We start from the raw sequence: 24,560 nt of genomic DNA, 5'->3' as shown, positions 1-24,560 counted from the left end.
AAATCAAAACCAAGAAAATAATATGTTTATGGGAAGATGAATGAAAAGTTACCTATTCTGTGACATGAATAAAGATAAGTAAATTTCATGAATGCAACATTTCTGAATAGTTATTAATCTGTTGATGTTAATACTTTTCTGACCCCACTATGGGAAACTAGTCTTTGCTTCTCTGTCTAAGAGAATCTAGCTTTATCCTTTATTTAAAAATAAATAGGCACTTTATATAAAAATCAAAATGTCAAAAGCCAATGAAAATGAGAAGATATGGGGGTAAGGAAGAGGGACAAAAGAATAAAGAGGAGAGGAGAAAAAGCGCTGAATCCACAAAAATTATGATCATGGAGGCAATTGCCATTAAGGGTTTTTCTGTCAGTATGAAAAATGTATGGGTTAGATAAGAAGTCCCCAGTCTTTTTCACGAAGGGCTTGGTTTGGTCGTGGAGGCAGGTCATGAAGGAATATAAGTCTAAATAACAAGTTGCTAAAGTGGCTCATGATAGACTTATTGAAGTAGGGCTAAAAATCTTTGCAATTACCACAATCCTGAAGAAAAGAGGTTGTATAGGATACAGACTCAGCTTTTGTCTCTCCCTAAAGCTAAGAGCAATCCCTATCAGAGGAAAGTAACATAAATTCATTCCATCTACCCATTCCTCCCCCATACCTTCAGTTATCACTCTTGCCCCAATTCCTTTCTTTTCAACACACTGATTAAAAACAGTATAATATGCCCACTGTAACAAGGACCTGAGTAACTTATTCAATTAAGAATGCTTTCCAAGGCTTTCACATTCAGGCCCTAGATGTGCCTGCTTGGCTTCTTATGGCTAAAGAATGTGTTCAGAAGTAAGCAGAATTGAGGGAAAATGGACATGTATTTGTTTGTAATGCAAATGTCCAAGTAAATGTGAGCACTGAAGGAAAGATATAATGCTGTTAAAGCAGTGGTTGTACATGTGTGTATAAGTGCGGTTGGTGGTGAATGTCTATGGGACAGGATTTCCAAACTCCTTCTTTTCCCTACATTTATTTACAAACTTTTAAAAATTTAATAAATCTGTGATCTATTAGCCTTAAATTTAGAAAAGGTTTATTTGTCAATGTTAGGAGCAACCAACATCAACATGGAGACAATTACAAAATCATATTTTTTATTGGATGTTGCTTACATTTTGCTTTCTAAGCCTGCTAGGAGCCATGAAGCACATAACAAGCTTTCTTGGTAAGTTAGAAAAATATATAATTATTAATAAGTTGCATTTTGAACATTTAAAGTTCTAAACATATGCAACCTGATCAAACAACTTTAGTGATAAGTTAAGGATTAAAAAGATATTAATGTTGCAGACGGGGGTGGGAAGTAAAGGAGGAGGAGGGGTAATATAAGAATTTCATGCCTTGATCCTGAAAGGGGAAGTCTCTCTACCAGAAAAGGGCTGCATTATAAACCTGGCTGGGTCATGCATGCAAGAAACAGCAGAATAAGAAAAGCAGGGTAAATTATTTAGGTTATTTCATGATGTCTGCAAGGAGCCATACCCAAGACTCCTACTCCTCCTTTCTGTTCTCCCAAGTAAAAAAACTTCTGGCCAAAAAATAACTCCCTTCCAGAATCAGGGTGGAATAAATTAACAAGAAGTTACTATTTTATCTATAGCACACTGAGGGGTCGCAGAAGACCCATTCCAAATGGGTTGCTTGATTTCAAGACTGAATTGGAGACAATGAATCTGGGTCCCTCAGGGAAAAAGTTTTCTTCCTTTTCAACTATGACGTGATCAGCCATTTATACCTAATAGTCCCTTTTGTACAGGGACCACAGGAATCAGAATGGGAATAAATAGATTAAAAACTCTGGGCAGGAGTTCTCATTCTCTATTTCTTGTCTCCAAGAAGTAATAAGAGAGGAAGAAAAATTCAAATAAAAGCTTCCCTTGTCCACTAAAATAAGAGCAAGGGAAAGACAAACTGACCTTACCCAACAAGGTACTGAAAAAACCTTACACCATCCTTAAGAAGCCCTGCCCCATCACAGCAGGGGCTCATGAGAGGCACTGATTAGTTTTTCTGAGTTTTACCATAGGAAGCTCTCATATTTAGTGCTGCCCCAAAATGGGGGGTTGGGAGGAGAAAAAAGGAAAGGCACCTTCCTCCCCAACTCCTTCATACAGCCCCACGGTCTCTTCCTGTTCCCTCTGTTTCTTGTCAGGAGAGAAGCTAACTTGTCAGCTCCATCAGCAGATTATCCCCATGTTTTCGGAGCAGATTTCGATGATTATGGTTGACCGACCATTGCTGTGGCAGATGCTTGGGTTTCATGGAGTCCAAGAAGTGTTGGCGCCAGCGACTCTCCAGATGCATGAGAGAGCGCAGTCCACCTTTCGCATGATACTGTACCACCTTCAGCCCATGGGGAACATAGCTCTCATTGGCAATCCTGTCAAGACACAAGACACAATGCTAGAATGATGAGGTACCATGTCAATCAAAAATCAAACAGAGGAAGAGGGAATGGAAACCTATGCAGTTAATTTTACTAAAACTGCTTTTATTTTCCTTTTTTTATTCTTTATTCTTTCTTCAGCTCTCTGAGAAGGGGAAGGAAATGAGCCATATTTGGAAATCAAAATGAAAGAAAACCAAAAGAAATCAATAAAACTTTTAAAAACAAATTATGGTATTGAAAAAAAAATTATTTTTACTTTGCAGTAAAAATTTTCAGACCATGAAGATGCCAGTCCACCAGCCCTCTAGTCTATCCATTCTGGACAGTACTCTATGAGTTGTTAATCTGCCCATACAGAGAATCCGGTTTGGGCAAGAGAGTAGCCTATACAAAATTATGATCCATTTCTATATAGCCTTCCTTAAATACAGGTTCACAAACCATATATATAAGAAGTATTTCAATCACAGCAGGTGCTGTTTAATGGAGAGAATAATCTCTGCCAGCTTCCTACTTTACAAGAATGTCTTAAAAATTAACTAACAAGATAGTAAAGAGAGATTCCATTTCCTTCAAAAGAATATCCCCAAAGAAGCATTCTAAACCTCACCTAAAATAAAATGCCTCCGGGGTATTATGCAAAACCCCCTCTCCATTCTACTCCACACATGCTCCTTTTGATCCAGTGATACTAGTTCTCCTTGCTATTCCTCAAGCAAGATACTCTTTTAATTCATGAGTCCTCAAGATTTTTGTAGATATTTTGTTCTGGCTTTTTCAAAGCTTCTCACTATTTCGCTTTAGTTTTTTCTCAAATAGTTGTTTTTCTGAATTGCAAATATCTCAACCATCCAAGCCTGTAAGATGAATTTGGGGGATGAATCCATAGAAGAAAAAATTTTATGATGGAACACATCATAAACTTAGTAAAAGAATCCTATCCTTCATTTTATTTATCTCTGTGGAAAAAGGAAAGCATTCAATGATTTTAACATTTTTGTTGACATTTTTTTTCATCTTCACTTCCAAATACATCCTTCCTTTCTCCCCTATTCAAAGAGACACATTTTTTTTTTAAAGGTGGGAAGAGGGAGAAAACTAATATATTAACCATTGCTGACAACATCCCATAACCAAGTACCCCATCACATCCCTCTTAAGAATAGAGGCTGCTCCTTCCTGTTCAATAACTCAGTTTAATTTATCCATAAAATGGTAACAATACCTTGTAGGTTGTTGTGAGAATTTTTTTAAATGAGACAATAGATGAAAAAATACTGAAATACTGATAGAAAAAGTATTGCATAAATTTAAGAAGTTATTATTTAAGGAAATAATAATAAGCAGAAAAAGAAAAAGATACATTAATTTACAAGCAATAGCATCATGAGGGCTCTGGAAGTTTAGAAATATAAGGCTTGTAAATATTTAAATTAAGAAAATTTTAAATTTTAAAATTATTTAAAATTTTAAATATGTGCTACTGAATAATGATATTCAGTAGGGAAAGTCAGGAACTAATCTAGGAAAACTTCAATTTAATTTTTTGAGTTTTTCAAGACCTACTATAACAAACTGAAATGTTTCTTCTAAGATCTACAAATAAAAAAGACTAAGTAAATCCTTATTTATTTGACATCTTATCTAAGTCAACAATATGATCACATATCTGACTGCAACGTTAAATGGTACCTGGTTTCCAAACTTGCAGCTTCCTGAAGCATCAGGTCTGTGACAGTCTCTGTGTTAAAAAATTCCTTGATTCCCTGTAGGAGTTCTTCTTTTCGATAAGCAGGCAGGTTTTCAGCATTGAGCAGGGCCCTGGCTCCAGAACGCACTTGACGGCGGACTGGATCTTCCAGCAAGCGTAACCCCTCTTCAGAACCAATTGGGGCCCCACACTCCCCAGCTAGCTGTTGTTTGAAGTTGTTATCATAGTAATTCGAAATGGCATGGCAGGAGGTACACAGGAGTAATACATCATGAGAGTTGTGGTCCTTCATCTGAATGGGGAAGTGTCTCCGGTACTCATGGGGAACTACATTCTTCCTAAAATGAGACCCCAATCCCCAAGCACATCCACCATTGGTATGTGGAACACTATATTGCCAGGATCCTAGATTTCCTCATTTGTAGCTGGTATCAAAGACAATCTAGAGGAATGGATACTATTCTAAGCTCCAAATAACTCACAAAGAGGCCTTGGGCAATTTATCTAATGCAGGCAATAAATTTCTACTCAAAATATTTAGAATCAGTATGGGATCATAGAAAGAGAGAAATAAACATAAGACCAGGATGATCAAATCCTGATTGACATATACTAGTTGGGCAACCATAGGCAAGGCTTCCATGAGGAAGGATGCTTGTAGTATTCACTTCACAGCACAGAACTGTGAGGGGAAAAAATGAGATAATTATGTTAAATGTTTTGAAAACTTTAATGTATTGTAAAACTTCATATATGATTATAACTACCTTACCAGTAGAATGAGCCTAAATTACAGATAACATCCTCTCTGACTTCATTCATTAATCATAGGAGAACTAGATGGGCCTCCTGAAAAGCTTCTTGAAAGTAGGGGCTAGCTGGTTTTAAGAATCTTTTTATCCCCACTGCCTAACATGGAGTCTTGTATGCATTTAATAAATACCAGATGAATTAGAGAAAACTCTTGGGGAATGAAAATGGTTTCAAATGATCTTTGACATTTAGGGAAGGAGAGATGTTATATGGTAACATATATATATATATATGGTAAGGTATAAGATTAACCCTCATCCTGAATTTTCTTTTTTAAAGTCATTTTTTTCAGAGCACTATGCAGTAAACAATCTCTTCCTGGAAAAGGCATCACTTGACTGCTTAGTTTCAAAGGGTAGAACTTGAATAAAGGGCAGAAGTTAAATGGGAAGATTTGGGCTCATGATTAGCATTGTTCCAAAACTGAACAAGCTACTTTATAAACCAGTACATACCCCATCAGCAGAGCTAGACTACATGATGGCAATACTCTAATGGGCTGAAGCTGAGCAAATGCACTGAGGTTGGAGTACTTGAAGCTAATTACCAAATGGACAATACTCTACAATACAGAGACACTAACCACCTTAAATGACTTTCAGAAATTGATAGGAGATATCCAATGGATGCGACCAGTGTTAAGCTTGACTACTTATGAATTGCAACCATTATATGACATTTTAAGGGGAGACAGTGCTTTAAATTCACCACGCTAGCTTACAAAAGAAGCTCAAAAGGCTTTGAGAGAAGTTGAACTGGCTTTATCCAATGTGGTTAAAAGAGTCCCTTGGAAATATCAGTTTTTGCTACACAAGAGGCACCCACAGCAGTCTTTCATCAAGGAGACAGTGTGATAGAGTGGGTGAACCTCCTGGCACAACCAGAACAAAGTCTTACTCCTTATCCAGTGCTTGTGGCTAGAATTTTATTAAAGGCCATTAAGCAAGCAGTACAATTACCTGGGACAAGACCTGACAAGATATATACCTTTTATACTAATACACAAATTAATGTGTGCTGTGAGACCATCCCAGAGAGGCAAATTTTATTAGCCATGGCTCCAAATTTTACACACAGGTCTCCATTAAAGATAACCAGACTATTACATAATTGGCAATGGATTCTTGAAGAAAAGGTTTCTAAAGTTCCTCTTAAAGGACCAACTATTTTTACAGATGCATCCAAACATAATATTTGTGCTGTGATACTCTCGTGACTTAACTATAAAGAGAGTAGTCAGAACTCCTTTTCAGTCCACTTGGCAGAATGAATTGTATGCGATCATTCTAGCTTTTACTTATTATCCAGGAGATATAAATATATCTGATTCGGCCTATTTAGTAGTGTGGTACAAAGAATTGCCACAGCCCAAATAAAATTTGTAGCCTCTACTATATATCAGCTCTTTAAGAAACTTCAAGAGAAAGCATTCAGGTAAGATTTATATTTTGCATGTCCACTCTCATAGTGGACCTCCAGGTCCTATTTTTGATGATAATTCAAAGGCAGATAGCCTTCTAACTATGTTGGTTAATACTCCTTTATTTCAAGAAGCCCAGGAATCTCATTTTAAATTTTATCAGGCTGCTCAAGCTTTACGTTTACAATTTAGAATAACAAGAGAGGAAGCTAGGAGCATAGTAAAATGATTGCCTTCCTTTCCATGCTCCTACACTGCCTCCAGGGAAGAACCCTCATGGTTTGAGACCTCATGAAATTTAGCTAATGGATGTGACCCATTATAAATCTTTTGGTCACCTGTCTTTTATCCATGTTGTGGCAGACATCTTTTCAGGATTTATTTTTTCAGTACCAGCTGCAAAAGAGACAGCCCGAATGGTCACTGAGTTCCTTATTCAAGCATTTGCAATTATGGGTGTGCCACAAGCAATAAAAACACATAATGGACCTGCATACATTTCTAAACATTTTGCACACTTTTGTGCACAGTATAAGATTTTACACACCACTGCCATACCTTTTAATCCTCAAGGACAGGCAATATAGTAGAGAGGAGAAATAGAGACATTAAGACACTCCTCCAAAAACAAAAGAAAGGGGGAGCTACTAGGGAGTAACCCTAGAGAACTTCTAAATCTAGCCCTTTATACTTCTTGATTTTTGACAAAGATGCACTGACTCCGGCAGACAGGTTTTATAACCCACTGGAAGGGCAGTGTCCAATGCAAGCGGCTCCACTATCTTTAGATAATCACCAGGTGATGTGGAGAGACCAGAAAGTGGTAAATGGAAAAGACCAGATAGGTTAACTGCTTGGGGGAGAGGATTTGCTTGTATCTCTACAGGTGGAGAAGGAATCAGATGGGTGCCAACGAGCCCTATTCACCTTGTCCATCGCAGAGAGACGGAGCAGACCCTTGAAACGAAGGAGAAGACCCAAGAAACATCAGGTGGTTCTGTTGCTGATTGTGCCCATCATTGAAAGAGCACGGCAGTTATGGTGTCTGACTCATGGACATCAAAAATTATTGGACTTCAAAATCCTCAGGAATCATTGGATTCTCTGAGACATGATAAGATTGTTGTAGCACTTGAAAACCCTTAGGAATTATTGGATTCTTTGAAACATAAGATTGTTGTAGGACTTGAAAACCCTCAGGAATATTGGATTTTCTGAGAAATGATAAGACTGTTGCAAGACTTCAAAATCTGCTGGAATCATTGGATTCCCTAACACATAAAAAGACTGTTGCAGGACTTCAAAAACTTGTGGGGATCATTGGATTGCCTGACACGTGAAGCAATGGACAATAGATTAGTTTTGGACTATCTCTTGGCTGCTGAAGAAGGCGTATATGTGACTGTTGTTTATATAACCTTCTTCTAGGACTTCTGGAAATCTTTTACAACACCATGTTGATTTATATTGTTTGTTATACCACTACTTGCATGTACAATTCATGTTTGTTAAACCACATCGAGCCTGCACTGACTGTGGGGAGAGTCATCCCTAATAGCCTCTGCGTTATTGCTATGTGCTTGTGTAATACCTCCCATGCTGATGGGTTTGTGCATACCTGTTTCTAATAAGACCCTTCAGTCCAGAAACCTGCTAGCAAAACCCACTTCCCTTTGGTGCTTTTCATCTCCCTTCCTGAGATGTCAGGGAGGGCATGATCATCTCCTTTATAGTGCTTTCACCTCCCTTCCTGAGAAGTCAGAGGGGGTGTGATCATCTCCTTTTTAGTGCTTTCACCTCCCTTCCTGAGAAGTCAGAGAGGGCTCTCACCTCCCTGAGAGGTCAGGGATAGCGTGACCACCTGTGTTCTAAAACAAAAGAAAGTGGGAGATGTAATGGGCTGAAGCTGAGCAAATGCACTGAGGTCGGACCACTTGAGGCTAATTACCAATTGGACAATACTCTATTAACATATGCTTGGAGAAAGAATGGCCCCGCCCACTCTCTGTGCAAATTTGATGTGTTGTATAGGAGATTGCATAGACAATTTGGTGGGTAGAGTGAGAGAGGCAGAGGCACTGCTGGCCAGATTCATGTTGCAATTGCTCTCACTTTGTATCGCCATTCCCCTTCCCCCTTCCCCTCCCCCTGCAAAGAATAAAGATCAAGCATTTTCCCTTATTCTGACCCTGGCTGATTTTAATATACTCTGGGTGCTAAACGCGATCATCACACAATACCATAAGGGTAATTCATGCTCCAAACAAAGGAGCAATATGAACTCCAATATCTCTCCTAACTATAAGTCTATGAAGCAATTATACCCTGGAGGTCTTGAAAAAAGCCAGTTTCCTTTATCAGGGAAAGATTTTACATACAGGGGTTATATTTTATTTATTCACTAAGATTCACTGTTATTTTCTAAGATCAACCATTTTTTGAGAAGTTTGGTAGTAGCCACAAATTTCAGTCCCAGCTTTCAAATAGGATGAAAGTGATTTATGGAGTATCATACCACAAAGGTAAGAAGAGAACATCTTTTGCTGTCCAGACTCAACTTCGCTGCCAAAGAATATATAAAAACTCTAAACCCAAAAGACATACTACCCAGAATACACTAAAGTAATCTGGAAAAGTTTTCTAAAAACAAAATTCAAGACTCAAATTGTTTTTAGGATCACTTCAAGGAGAAACAAATAAAAAGGGTGTGAGGAACCAGGCAATTTAGAGGCAAGCTATCTATTATTTCCTTCCTAAATGAAGGCATCCTTAAGTAATACTTCTAATCTAATTGTAACAGTAAGGACTTCTTTCCCTGTTGTAGACACAAGAAAAGTGAAGCAGGGCCTAGTTCCCCAGATGCAGGGAGTTTCCTATAGAGGGTTTTGCAACCCCATGAGAGAGCTGGAAGCCACTAAGGATAAGAACATCAGCTGTTGTTGACAGTCTAGAGGAAAGGGCCACAATTCTGCATTGCTAATATACACACATTACTTCATTTGACTAGAGGCGGATGGCTCAGGAAGCCCCAAACTCACCGTATATAAGATTCTTTCTTGCCACATACTACACAGAGGTTCTCCTTAACCATCAGATAATAATCTTTTGGGGATTCAGGTCGTCCTGATGGCTCAAACCGCAGCTTGACCACAAAAGGATCTTCACTCACCAGCTCTTCAAAAAGAAAGAAAGAAGCTTTAAAACTGGATTACTTATCTTACTATCTAAATTGCCACAACACCCTTCAGACTCCTTGGCATTGCTATCTAACTTGCTAATGTACCCTATGGATTTCCAGTCCTCACCATCTGCCCTGTAGTTGAACTCTCCTCGATGCTGTCTGCCTCAATTAGATATGAACCCCTTGAGAAGAGGAATTATCTCTCCTTTTTTGTGTGTGCTTAAGGTAACACAAACCTTAATCAATGTTTGTTCATTAATCCATTACCCAGTGAAAAGAACACTATCCTTGAAAAAAAGATCATGTCCTTGAAAGTAGCCAGGAGCCTGGATCTGACTCTGAAGTTCTGGGCCTGGGATACTTTCTTACTGAAGTTGTCTGGATCTTACTCTACAGAAATCAAGTTTGCCACAAACCGAAATTCTGACACTCCTTTTCAGATGCTTGAGTCAGTTTTCCCAGATAAATCACTTGAGATATGACATGATATACTAACTCCGAGGACAGATTTACATAAAAGAAGCAACCAGAACAAAAAAAGAATACCGCTAAACAAGACGGACAGAGGTTAGATAGGCCTATGTTAGCAATTATTTCAGGACTCCTCTGTTTATCTTCTTACTTTTCCTTCCTCATTCTTCAACAATCCATCTCAGGATCACTCTCACTCCCCACCTTACCCCTGGGTTATAATGCCAATTCAACACCTGAAACTCCTACCTCCAATGCCTTTGTCTAGATACCACTGGGCTTTCCTTCTGTCACATGTGCAAAGGGGTTGTCCATCGGGAGCGTGTAAGAAGCAGTTGTCATAGAGGGGAGATTTTCTGCGAGAAAAAGAACAAAAAGGCACCTACTGAAAACCACATGCTAGATAAAGTGTTAGCCATTTTTGCAAAGATTCCTTAGAATAATATGAGTTATTTCTACACCCTATCACAAAATCACAGAATTTGAGAGAAGAAATGATAGCATTCATCCAATCTAGTTCATACTTGAATGAAATTCCTGCTATAACAGACCTGATAAGTGGTCATCTGCCCTCAGAGGTTTGGAGACTTCCAGGGAGAGAGAACTAATTACCATCTAAGGCCACCAGTTCTACTTTTAGACACTGCTAAGAAGTTTTTCCTAACTGGAAATTGAATGGATGCCCATCAATTGGGGAATGTCTGAATAAGGTACAGTATATGAATATAATGGAATATTACTGTCCTATGAGAAATGATGAGCAGGCTGATTTCAGAAAAGCCTGGAAAGACTTACATGAACTGATGCTGAATGAAGTGAACAATACCAAAAGAATACTGTATGCAGTACACAAGATTATGTGGTGATCAACTGTGATGGCCTTGGTTCTTAACAATGTCGTGATTCAAGATAATTCTAACACATATGAAATGGAAAGTGCCATGTGCATCCAGAGAGAGAACTATGGAGACTGAATATGGATCAAAACATTAATATTTTCACCACTTTTTGTTTTTTTCTTTCTCATGGTTTGTTTCCTTTTGGTTTGATTTTTCTTGCACAGCATATGGAAATATGGTTAAAAGAATTGCATATATTTAACTATGTCAAATTATTTGCTGTCTTGGGGAATAAGGAGGGAAAGAGGGAGAAAAATTTGCAACACAAAGTTTTACAAAAATTAATGTTGAAAGCTATCTTTATATGTATTTGGAAAAATAAAATACTATTGAAAATTAAAAAAAAAAGTTTTTCCTAACCTCAAGACTAAATATACCTCTCACTCATTATTCCTTAATCTGCTCTCTAGGGCCAAAACAAAAGAAGCTTGATTCTTCTATTAACCCTTAAAATATTTTAGATTGGCTCTCATGTCTCTTCCCTCACCCCACTCCCACTCCCTTCTCATGTAGGCTACACATACTCAGTTTCTTCAAATAACCCTCATGTGACATGAACTCGTGGCTCTTCCCTGTCCTGACAGTCCTCCTCTGAATACTAACTTATCAATATTCTTCTTACAATATGGCACCCAGAATTAAACAAATACAGATTAACCCTATTCCTGGACAGTATGCCTCTTGTGAGTTTTTTTCTCAGTCACATCTACTAATGGTTCACATTAATTCTGCAGTCCATCATCCCCTAGATCTTTTTCAGAGAGACTTGATAGTTAACCATGCCTTTTCCATCCTGTGCTTGTGAAACCAATTTTTTGAATGTCAGTATAAGACTTTCATATTGAATTTCCTAGAGATGTCAAACTCAGTGACCCACAGAATTCCTGAGTATATTCCAAACCAGATTAAAATATAATTGGGAAATGGTTAATAAAATAAATAAAAATACACAAGACAGAAATGTTAATTTGAGGTTTTCTAAATCAATATGCTATCCATAGAGATGTGTTTCTATTTGATTTTGACAATATTGCTCCTCTAGCTGGTAAAGATCTTTGGGGATTCTGACTGTCATTCCAGGTTCTAGCTATGACTCCTAGCTTTGTATTTTCTTCAGTTTTGGTTAGAGAAAATTTATAGAGAAACCATATAACAAAATAGTTACTTTAGCTACACTGGCTTAATGTTGGGAGACAGATCTGAAAAAAAAAAAAAAAATTATAAGCATCAACCTAGTTTTACCAGTAAAGTAATTAAGCCCTTTATAATAAGAGCATAGCTATACATGGTAAAATCTCATTTCTTTTTAATTCAGGAGATCAAAACATAGCAAATTCAAATTAAAAGAGCTCAAACTAAAATAATGAGAATCATGTGGATTTACTTTTGGTTGATTTGAAATGCTTGCTTTGAATTAATCATTCAATTCCTAGAGGCATTATACCAGGGGGGACCAAATTTCCACTCCAAATTTCCTATTAACCATTTCATTGCATTAGCTATACAAATTATATAGGGAAACTCTTATTGGCTGGGAAATAACATTTGCCTGTAGTTCGATATACCCAGAACAAATTTAAGTCATATAAGTGCCTTTCTGTTGAAAACCACAGGAGACAAATGAGAGATAAATATTACACTCACTACTTTGTAGTGGCAGAAGGAAGCAAATTAAAGTCACTTGAGTGCCAGTCTCATGAACAGCTGCAAATACAGGCGTGCTTCTATCTCATCAAATGAGAACATATGGAAAGCACTTGGAAAATTCTGACATGCTATAAATGTTGATTCTGTAATTTTTAATTAATATAATTTAATAATATAGGTAAAATATATTTTCATAATAAACCTATTTATTAAAGAATTATGATGATGTTGTGTGGAGCCTATCCTTAACTAATTCCCCCAAAACATGGGTTAAGTGAAACAACAATTTGGGAACATTTAGTTCCATTATTATACTATCCAATTTGCAATATAGCAGAGTGCCACAATATTATGGTGCTATTTAGTTTAATTTTTGTGAAGCATATCAGTGGTATAGATAACAAGACACTAAACTTGGAGTAAGGAAGGCCTGACTGGTTGTGATCCTGGATGAGTCAAATTAATCTCTCTCAGTCTTCATTTATTAATCTGTAAAATGAGGATTATAAAGCACTTTGCAAACCTGAAAGTACTCTATAAATGCTACTTTGCTTGTTTTTTTTAAGTAGACCTGTGATTTCATTGGCATTTGGAAATCCTGGTGAGGAAAATTCCTCTTTCAACAGAGAAAGGCAATTGTTATGCCTAACATATTGTATTAAGTTGCCTAAGACATTGAGAAGTGATTTGCCCATGGTCCCTCACAAATCCAGTATTCATCAGAGACAAGACCTGAACTCAGTTATTCCTTATTTGAAAGCCAGCTGTTTACACAATATGGATACTCTGAGTTTAGTCAGAGGTTATAATTACACTATTGTCAAATAGTGTTGTTAGGGACAATGTAATGTGAGGAAATGTAAATGGGAAATCCGATCTCGAAAATACCAATAGGAAAAATACAAATGAATTTTGATCCTATAGTTCTTAATCCTTTCTTATTCTTAGGTTATTGTTCAGATTCTATGAAAAACACCATTCTCTTCCTTAGAAACTATGCCATGTAATCTCTAATTTGAGGAACCCAAAGAAAAAGATCCATGTCCAATTACCGTGCAGAATAGCCCTTGCCCAGGGACTTCTGTTTTTGTTTCCTAGGATCTCTTCCTTGTTGATTTCCTGAAGACATCCCACCAGCTCTGGATTTCAGGTTTCTTGTCTTCTTTGGGGACTCTGTTTCCCCAATACTTTCTTCTCCCATGATGCTGTTATTTCCTTTACCATGGAAAGGTCGATCCACAAGGTCCTTGCATTTCATCAAGACTTTTTCCCAGCTGGTTTCCACATCCCTATTCTTGGTTGAATTCATGGACAACGGACATCCAAGAAGATGAAGAAAAAGAGCAACTGAAATTTGGGCATCCCTAGCAGCATAAGCAACCTAAGGAAAAAAGGCATAGTTCAAGACAATTAGGAAGGCAAGTCTAGGGAAGGAAACTACTAACAAAGTCACCTTTACAGAAGTGGTAAACACAGCAAATTAGGACGGCTAAATAAAATAGTGAATAGAGTGCTGGGCCTGGAGTCAGGAAGTTTTATCTTCCTAAATTCAAATCTAGCCCTTGATAAGTCACTAACCCTGTTTGCCTTAGCTTCCTCATCTGTAAAATGAAATGGAGAAGGAAATGGCACCAGTATCTTTGCTAAGAAATTTTCAAAGGAAAAGAGTTGGACACAACTGAAAAACAACTAAACAAAACAGAGCAAATTATGGGCTTTGTTGATTCAGCTCTGATAGCCATGATTCTGAGAGAGTTTAAAAGGTCAAAATAATCTCTCCTTAAATTTTCATAAAGAAATCAATAGCTTTTTCAAATCAAGGATTTAAGCAATTCAGAACTTCCTTCAATTTTTAGGTCTTTTATTAAGCAATTAATTCTAATTATGAAACTATTTCTAATAGTAGTGAATAATACAGGTTTAATTATTTCCAGTAACTTAATTTATTTTAGGGCCTATTTTTGTACTATTTTATTTGTTTCATATTTTGATATCTATTTTTATCTTAAAATACTTTAATACAGTAAAAAGAATTCTGGATTTGAATTCAGAGAACATGATAAGGAATCCTGGCTTTCTTATTTATTTACTACATATGTAACTTTGGACAAATCACTCACCATCTCTCAGTTGCTCCCTCATTAGCAAAACTGTGGGGGTAGACAGACGAAATGGCTTCTAAGGTCTCTTCCAACATTAAATCTATGATCCTATCTGTTTACAAAAATTCTAATTTGAATATACTAAATTGTTCCTTCTTTTAAAATATTTCATAATCCAAATTTTTTATCAAGTTAAAGTAAAGATTTACCTAGAATTGTGTACTGGTGATATTTTATAGTAGGTAGAATAAAATAAATACAATATTCTTCCTTCCAGATTCATCTTTTAAGTATCTAAGGGCAGGCTGTCCTCAAGATAAATGCATAGTGTAATGCTGCCATCTTAATGCTTTACAAGTATCTTTTTTTTTTTTTTTCAAATAGCAACTGAAGAAACTAAGGTATAGAAAAGTTGCACATGATAAGAAAGAAAACTGGTGATGGAACTGGCAATAAAATACTAGGTGCATCAATGAAGGCAATTTTTTTTTTTAAATAAACATTTTCATCCTGCCAAGTGTGGCAATTGACAAAAAAACCTTTACTTTGAAATAATAAATTTTCAGCCTTAGGTATGTCAATTGATGCAAAAATATTTACTTTGAAATAAAAACGTTTATCCTACTACATTTAATTACAGGATTAAAAAAAATACATTATGTCAATTGATGCAGTTTAGTCTTTCTTAAATTATGATTCTTCTATAGAAACAACCCAAATGCCTTGGTTTCCAATCCATTACTTTATTGACAAGACTAAACTTGGACTTCACACCTAAGTAGCTGTAGTTGATTTCTCTATCTTACATGTTAGGACCTAAACATTTAGTAGTTAGTCAAGTCCCTCATCAAGTAGTAAAATTTCACAAGCAAAACAGAAAAATGGATGGTATATTTTTCTAAATGACATCTGTACCATAAAGAAATCCTTATCTTAAACATTATTAGAATGATTTGGTTTTCTCAGAAACCCAGTATTTGTATTATGCTATAGAAAACAATTTAATATAAACATGCCCAGAAGTCATACATTATTATTTGCTTTTTAGCTGTTCTGGAATATAACCTACTTGTTCCTCAGTAAGCTCTTCAGCATCCCAATTACTGCAACGAAGAAGAAGAGACTTGTTGAGAGGAAAGTTGAGTATGGTTTCAGCAAGTGATTTCAAGCTAAGCCCATTCTGAAGCAAATCTCTCCTGAAAAAGATGAAATAAATAAAACCAGGGACCAAAGACCCAGTAGGAAAATAAAAGGGTTACCTAGTTTCTTCTTGTTTCCTGAAGATCTTTTGAATGGAATTTCTAAAGAGTCAATAATCATCAATCTCCTGCCCAGAGAGAAATGCATTAATGGCCTCAAGCTAAGTAGCTATAAATTGATTTCTCAGTTACCTGGAGATAGTCCTTTAGTTATAGGATCAAAAACCTAGAGTTCAAAGGTAATCTAGTAAGAATATTATAAAGCATAACACTCTCTAAAGTATTTACTTGGCTTACTCAATTTGGCCACTCAATTTCAAGTGCTCTAGAAAATGAAATAAACTAAGAATGAAAGGTAATATGCTTCTGGGACCCATTACTTCAAGAATAGTGCAGGATGAAAAAAATAGGTTTAGAAAGGATTAAGATAAGTTGATGAGTATCAGATCCATAATGGATAATTAAGAGATGGGATGTTTGAGGTAAATTCTCATTTTTTTTATCTTTTAAAAGAACTAATTTTTTCCAAAAAGTTAAAATTAAACATGAATGAAAACAATTAAATCTATTTATAATTAAATATGTTCATTTCAAACTATGAAGTATAATATTTTTTTCAGTTACTCCCATTAAATTCACAACAGGATTCTTTTTATTCATTTTCATTAATGTTTTCCTATTATATGGTCATAATATCTTCTCAGTTCTGAGTATTTTTTTTACTTTGTATCCTTTCATAAACATATTTTCAGATTTCTTTGTATTCCTCATAGTGATAGCCTTCATAGTATTCTAGTAAATTTCATTTTATTAATATGATACAATTTAACTATTCCTTTGTTGTTGGACTTATATGTTGTTTCTAGCCCTTTGAAATTAAAACTGGGCTTTGAAAACCTTTAATCAGACACCTTTTTCTTTTTCTTTTTTAAATAACTGGGACTATATAATGATGAAGTGCTAACACTCTAATGTAAGAAATGAAGCGAGATTTTGAGAACCTTTATGTCTCAAAAAATATTGAAGGAATTTAAAAAAAAAAAACAGAAAAGGACAAGAATTTTATTGGCTCTGGTTGGAAGGTTTTTAAGAGGGGAAAGAGAAAGGAAGGTAAAAGAAATACACTAATATATAAAGATCAAAAAAGGGGGTTGAATTTGCTATTTCTCTTAATTGGAGTGCATGAGAAAAGAGTATACAACATGGAAGGGATAAGGAGAGCAACTTCACTCTTACCTTATGTGGACAAAGGAATGTTAAAAAATAAAGAATTCTATATGCAAAAAGGTATTGTAAAAAGGTTTATTGGAGAAATATGCCAAATTCAACACTGAAACAAGCAATAAGGAAGGAAATATTTGGGAAGGAATAAGATACTGGGAAGGAAAAGCCAAAACAAAAAAAGTAAAATAAACTTTCTGATCCTGACAGAAATATTTTTTTAAAAGGGCAGGGAAAAGAAAAAAAGAGAATTAGAATCTAAGGGGATACTATTAATTGGATAATAGTTGAATAAATTGTGATATATATATACGGACATAATGAAATATTACTGCACTACATGAAATGACAAAAGAAACAATCCTGGGTAGTATCAATTACTGCATGGCAAAATGAACAAAATCAGGAGACTCTAGATAATGACAAAAATACTGCAAGAATAACAATTTTGAAAAATTTGAGATCTCTGATCAATGATCAATCATGTCTCTAGAAAATATTGTAAGGCATTGTCAAGTAATGGACTTAAGGTGAAGAAAGAGATATATATTTCTTAACATGGCTACTATGTAGATTTGTTGTGTCTAATTTGTTACACATTAAAATTTTTCCACCTCAATTTTTAATGGTGGGGGTTGGCCAAAGAGAGGCACTAAAACATTTTTTAAATGTATAGTAGAAAATAAATGGAAGTTCAGAAGAAAACACAAACATCACAGTTTTGAAAATAATATGTAGAATTTGTTACATAATTTTTTGAAGTAATATAATTTGGTAAACAAGCTTCCTTTATGTCATGATTCTTTTTTGTGTATTTTAATTCAGAATAAAGTTTTTGGAAAAGTGAGGTAAAAAAAGTCAAAAGTTACATATTAAAAAAAAAAAATTATACCATCCTCTTTTCAGCATTGAGGTGATTCAGGCCAATTCCAACAGGCTTGTGATAGAGAGCGCCATCTACATCCTGAGAGAGGATTGTAGAGTTTGACTATGGATCAAAACACTATTTTCATCTTTTTTTGTTGTTTGTTTGTTTTCTGGTATTTTTCTTTCTCATTTTTTTCCCTTTTGATCTGATTTTTCTTGTACAGCATAATAAATGTGGAAATATGTATAGAAAAATTGCACATGTTTAACATATATCGGCTTTCTTGCTCTTTAAGGGAGAGAAAAGATAGGGAAAGATGGAGAAAATTTTGGAATATGAGATTTTACAAAGGTGAATATTGAAAACTATCTTTGCATATATTTTTAAAGTAAAAGAGATATTATTTTAAAAATTATTACATCAAAAAATGTGCAGTTTGTTATAGAAAAATAGGGCCAGGTTAATTTGTTCCACTTCCTATAATGCATCCAAAATAAGATTGATAGTAGCAGAAAATTATTACAAAAAGAACCATTTAGTCTTCCAGTTACTAAATGAATTTTTAAAATGTAATAAACTTGAAACACTGAGCAGAATCCAATCAAGAATAATTAAAAGCTATCCTTCCTTCAACAATTAAAAATTGACATATAACAAGAGCTTCAACCATATAAACCAAATTATAAGATTTGAAATTCAGGATCTCACATTCTACATTTACATGAAAATAAGAAAGCATAGATTTAGTTTTAATTAAATCCAACCTCTTCTTGGTTACAATCAGTACAGGAGAAGCTGGTTGCCTGAGTCTTAGCTACCATCAAGAGAGGAATGCTTTTGTATTTCCATCTACCAGGAAGAAACTAAATTAAATAGAGAGTTGGAATAAAAAGTCTACAAGGAAAAAAAAAATTCCAATGGAAAGGGAAATTTACCCATATCAAGGCCAAGATTTTCTAGCACCCTGGACTAAACCAACACTTTACCACTTCATTAATAAGGGTTATTTCTACAGTAATTGAGGTTTTCTTGGAAGATGAAATCTTTCTTTCTTCTCAAATTTTCATATGCTGGCGAGCATTCTCCAGGCTTCCTAGGATTCCTGTTAAGAATTCCAGATGTTCTAGCAATCATCTTCAAAATACCATTGTTTCTACTAACACACTTGAAAGCCCCTGACTACAGGAATAGCAGCATACACAAATACACAAACATACCTCTGTTTCATGGCTAGATTTCGAAGGTCAAGACACCCTCTAACTGTGAGATGATAGTCCTGAAGCAACTTGCTGGCATCTTCCCGACACCCAACCCCAACTTTTAAGATTTTGCTGTCTTCCAAGATATCCAATAAGGTTTGGGGAAGTGCTGCTTTACCAGAGATCAACTTGGGAAGACGAAGTAAGATGCAACGGCCTGTTGGAGAAGCCATCTGTAGGAGTGAAATAGGGCAAGCTTTGCCTTCTATATTCACCTGCAACAGGGAAAGCCAGAATACAATTATCACTTCAGAATAGCATTAAGTATATAGAAAAGGCAACATACCTTCTTCTTTCTAATGGAATCATTTAACTATGTTGAGGAGGAAAAAGTTAATCATGGGCCTCATCCACTAAACTCTGCATGCCACCTGAAACAATATCCTAAACAAAGGTACTTCAAGACAAAAATTCCAAGTATTCATATTTGGATTCCAAATTTTTGCTTTGGGAGGCAAGAAAAAAAAATCTACCCACTATTACCTCTGTAATAGTCTTTTTAGTACTCAAAAACACCAATCATATATTCCCTTTCTCACTTCCCCTTAAGTTTTCTCAACTTCATGATCAAACCAAACATTCCTAGATTCTTCAGAAACAAAATAGTATCCACTTAAATAACGAAAGTAATCTTTCATGATTCATTCTATGCACTGAAAAGAATCAGCTGATCCAGTAGAAAGAGTTCTGGGTTTAGAGTGAGGGAAGCTAAGTTGAAGTTCTACCTTTGCTACTTATTTCCTGTACAATCTTGGGCAAATCATCTATACTCTCTGGGCCTCAGTTTGTTCATATGTAAAAAATTAGGGTAGATGGCTAGATGAAGAGAAAAGGAAAAATGGGACACAAGTAGATCATGTATCAATAGTGATCTCTAGATCACAACTGTTAAGTATATATCTTTTGCCACCCTCTTTTTCTTTATAAAGTATGAAACCAAAGTAAAGAATGAAAAAATTACAATAGAATAGAGCAAAAGGAAATATACAATTACCAGTCACAACAATGGATGTAAATGTGATAGATTTATCTATAAAATAGAGTAGGGTAGCAGAATGAATTAGAAAACAGAATTCAATAGAAACATGAAACATACTTGAAATAAAGATTCAAACAAACTCAAAATAAGTGGCTGGAGCAAAATCTAAGCAAATATAGCAATAATGAACTCAGACAATAGTAAAAAACATATTTGATTAAAAGAGATAACTATTTTATACTTAAGGGCTCTATAAATAATGAAATGAAATTGAGTGTGTGTGTGTGTGTGTGTGTGTTCCAGATGTCATAGCATCTACCTACTTATAGGAAAAGTTAATTGAATTTCAGGGGAAAACAGATGGTAAAATTATAATAGTTGGGAACCTGAATGTGTCCCTTTTCAGAATGATATAAATCTAACAAGAAGATAAGCAGAAAAGTTAAGGACTTGAACAGAATTTTTAAAACTTTGGATATGATAACTAAATCAATTAGTGAATGGAAAAAGGAGGGTGTATATGTATGTATGTGTATATGTATACACACACACACACACACACATATCTCACTTGTATATGGCACTTTTACAAAAAAAGACAATTGTTACAACATAAACACTTCATAAACTCAGAAAAGGAGAAATTTTCAACATATCTATTACTGACCATAGTACAATAATAATTATATTTTTTAAAGAGCTATTGAAAAAAGCATTCGAAATTAAAGATTTGAGGTGTCATTTCATTCCAACATGTGTGATATGGTAAAATTTGCAAACTGGCAAAACTGATTTTTAAATGAAGTACGTAATAATTGTTGAAGGGGACATAGAAAAATGGGCATAATGGTGCACTACTATAACTGTGAACTGGTCCAGTCATTCTGGAAAATAATTTTAAACTATGTCCAAAAAGTCACTAAATTTTTGACACTATTATTGGCCCCTCAACACAATCCTGAAAGAGTAAAATATCCTAAAAATTAAAAACTATTTATAACTTCTTATTGTGGAGGCAAAGAACTGGAACAAAAAGGGGTGACTAACAAATTGTGGTATGTAAATGAAATATCATTGTACTTTAAGAAATCATAAATGAGACAGTTTCAGAGAAAACTGGGAAGATCTGAATGATCTAAGGCATAGGGAAGAGAACAGAATTAGAATAATTTACACTGTATCAATAATATTGCAAAAAGCAATTTTGAAAAACTTAAGAATCATGCCCAGGATAATGACCAATCATGATTCCAGATGATCAATGAAGGCAAAGAAGTTTAAAAATATGTAAAATGAAGCATACATTTTTTTTGGAGACAACTAATATGAACATTTGTGTTGCATTAACTAAGAATATTTACATCACAAGGATTTTTTTTCCTTTCTTTCTTTTTTCCTCTAAGCAGACACCCAGGTTGGAGGAAGAGAAAAATAAAAGCTTATAGAAAAGCTGAAAAATTAGTGATGAAAGGACAACTGAAAGAAACAATAGATACTTCATTAGAGAAAATATCAACAATGATATAATAAAGCCATAACTTTTGAGATGCAGACAAAGCAGTCCTAAGGGAAAATTTATAGCTCTGAACACTTTTATCACAAAAGAAGGAAAAACAGATCAATTAATTGGCCATATGGACTAAAGGGGAAAAAAAGAACTGAAAATTAAGTAGACAAAAAGCTCAAACTAAACACCACAACAAAAATTCTGAAAATCAAAGAGGACAAATAAAATTTAAAAGTTAAAAAAAGGGATTGACAAGTGAAATTAGGACCTCGTATGTTTTTAGGGAGAGGGGAATAGCTAAGCCCAACTAGTTCATCTTAATAAATAATAAAAGAGAGAAAACTAAATTGCCAAGATAAAAATAAAATGGAAGAATTAGCAAAAAAGAAAAAAAAAAGGAAGAAAATTATGAAACCATTGTCTAACAAATAAAATAGATGATTACTAGAATAAGAATATTTAATTTAAACAATTCCATTACAGAAAAAAACAAATAATGCATAAATGCAAACAAATAATGCAAAAAATCAATATCAGGATCAAATGGATTTATAAGTGAGTTTTACCAAAAAGTAAAAGAACAATTAATTCCAATATTATATTAACAGTTTGCAAAAGTAAAAAAAAGAAAAGATCCTATCAAATTTCTTCCATGGCATAAATATGGTTGTGACACAAACCAGAAAGAAACAAAAAGGAAAAACAAAATTAGAGCAATATCCATAATGAATACTGATGCAATATCCAAATGAATATTGAATATATATATATATATATATATATATATATATATATATTAGTAAGAAGGTAAGACAATTGTGCACCATAATCAGGTATGTTATTTGAATTATCAGAAACATAACAGATCATATTAATATTGAAAAAAGAGAGAAAGTGGAAAAAATTAGGACACTAATGCACTATTGGTGGAATTGTGAACTTATCCAACTATTCTGGAGAGCAATGTTGCCCCAAAGGGGCAACCAAACTGCGACCCAGCAATGTCACTACTGAATCCCTGAGAGACTATAAAAAAGGAAAATAGACCTACATTTGCAAAAATATTTATACAGGTCTTATTGTGGTAGCAAAAAACTGTAAATTGAAGGAATGCTCATCAATTGGAGAATGGTTGAACAAGCATATGAATGTAATGGAATACTACTGTATAATAAAAAATGATGAACATGAAGATTACAAAAAAATCTGGAAAAACTTGTACAAACTGATGGAAAATTAAATGAGCAGAACCAGAAAAATATTGTACACAGTATCAGCAATACTGTGTGATGATCAACTACAACTGATTCAGCTCTTCTCAACAACACAATGATCCAAGATAATACAAAGAACTCATGAAGGAAAATGCTATCCAGAACAAGATAAAGAACTCAGAATGCAAATCAAAGCATTTTTTTTCCACTTACTTTAATATTTCTTGGGGTTTTTTTTCTTTTGATCTACTTTTTTTTTAAAACTGTGACTAATATGGAAATATGTTTTACATGATAGCACATACATAAACAACATCTTCAGAAGATGGAAGGAAAGGAAGGGAGAAAAATTTGGAACGCAAAATCTTGTAAAAATGAATGCTAAAATTTTTCTTGTATTGTAACTGAGGAAAAATATAATTCTATTTAAAATTTTAAAAATAAAAGCACATTGGCATATAAAAGAATTGAAAATAAAAATAAAATTACAATATATAACTTTCTACTGAGATCACTGAATTTGGAAACTATTATATATTATATATATTAATACTTTTTGTTTCAATTGAATTGAACTACTTTTGCAAAAAAAAAAAATGAAAATGATAATGTCATCAATACATAAACCTTTGACAAGACCTATTTCTGTAAAAATAAGAAAACAAAAACCAAAAACCAAAAATACTAATCATCATAGTAAGAAAATCTCCATTTTTAAATGTAAGTTCAGAATACAATTAAATATTTTAAATAATTTTTTAAATTAAAATGACGAGGTTGGACTCAATGGCTTCTAAGGTCTCTTCTGGTTCTAAATCCATAATCCTATGCAATAAATAAGCAGGAACCCCGCTTTAATCCACAAGATCTAAAGAATTTCCATTAAAAATTCACTGTATCAATACTTGCTTCCTATTTAGAAAACAGGCAGTATGAACACTGACCATTTTAGAATTGGTGGTTTAATTACTTTTTTTTTTTTAAATAACTTTTTATTGACAGAACCCATGCCAGGGTAATTTTTTACATTATCCCTTGCACTCACTTCTGTTCCGATTTTTCCCCTTCCTCCTCCACCCCCTCTCCCAGATGGCAAGCAGTCCTATACATGTTAAATATGGCACAATATATTCTAGATACAATATATGTGTGCAGAACCGAACAGTTTTCTTGTTGCACAGGGAGAATTGGATTCAGAAGGTAGAAATAACCCGGGAAGAAAAACAAAAAATTCAAACAGTTTACATTCATTTCCTAGTGTTCTTTCTTTGGGTGTAGCTGCTTCTATCCATCATCGATCAATTGAAACTGAGTTAGATCTGGTGGTATAATTCCTAATAAATTCTTTTAAATGTGACCAGAACATTTTTCCATCTTTCTAACACTGGCTTTTTTCATGGAAATCCCTAAGTTTCTTTCTGTTTTTATTTTTTTGTGAAAGCAACTGGGGTTAAGTGACTTGCCTAAGGTGACACAGCTAGCAAGTGTTAAGTGTCTGAGAACAAATCTGAACTCAGGTCCTCCTAACCTCAGGGCTGATATTAACTGTGCCATCTAGCTGTCCCTCTTTTTTTTATTTTTTTAAGAATACAATACTGCCAGTTTAACACAGATCTCAGT

General features: G+C 34.5%; 1 protein-coding gene across 7 annotated transcripts in view; it reads right to left on the bottom strand.

The window, feature by feature from the left end:
- Window positions 1–380: 380 nt before the first annotated feature.
- The window catches only part of EXD2 (exonuclease 3'-5' domain containing 2), a 42,636-nt gene continuing 18,456 nt past the window's right edge, over window positions 381–24,560 (bottom strand). For 6 of the 7 annotated variants that reach the window (XM_012549016.3, XM_003756376.4, XM_023503043.2 and 3 more), the window contains 7 exons: window positions 19,199–19,455; window positions 15,763–15,889; window positions 13,644–13,972; window positions 10,295–10,401; window positions 9,432–9,567; window positions 4,142–4,498; window positions 381–2,440 (listed from right to left, as the gene is read on the bottom strand). In XM_012549016.3, the coding sequence (XP_012404470.2) occupies window positions 2,221–2,440; window positions 4,142–4,498; window positions 9,432–9,567; window positions 10,295–10,401; window positions 13,644–13,972; window positions 15,763–15,889; window positions 19,199–19,455 (1,533 nt within the window). In that variant the 3' untranslated portion in view covers window positions 381–2,220. The remainder of the gene's footprint in view (window positions 2,441–4,141; window positions 4,499–9,431; window positions 9,568–10,294; window positions 10,402–13,643; window positions 13,973–15,762; window positions 15,890–19,198; window positions 19,456–24,560) is intronic. The other variant, XM_031952800.1, reaches the window with a different exon arrangement.

The sequence above is a fragment of the Sarcophilus harrisii genome, chromosome 2 (assembly GCF_902635505.1).
Source record: "Sarcophilus harrisii chromosome 2, mSarHar1.11, whole genome shotgun sequence".
NCBI classification, from domain to species: Eukaryota; Metazoa; Chordata; class Mammalia; order Dasyuromorphia; family Dasyuridae; genus Sarcophilus; species Sarcophilus harrisii.
This window is presented reverse-complemented; position numbering and strand designations above follow the sequence as displayed.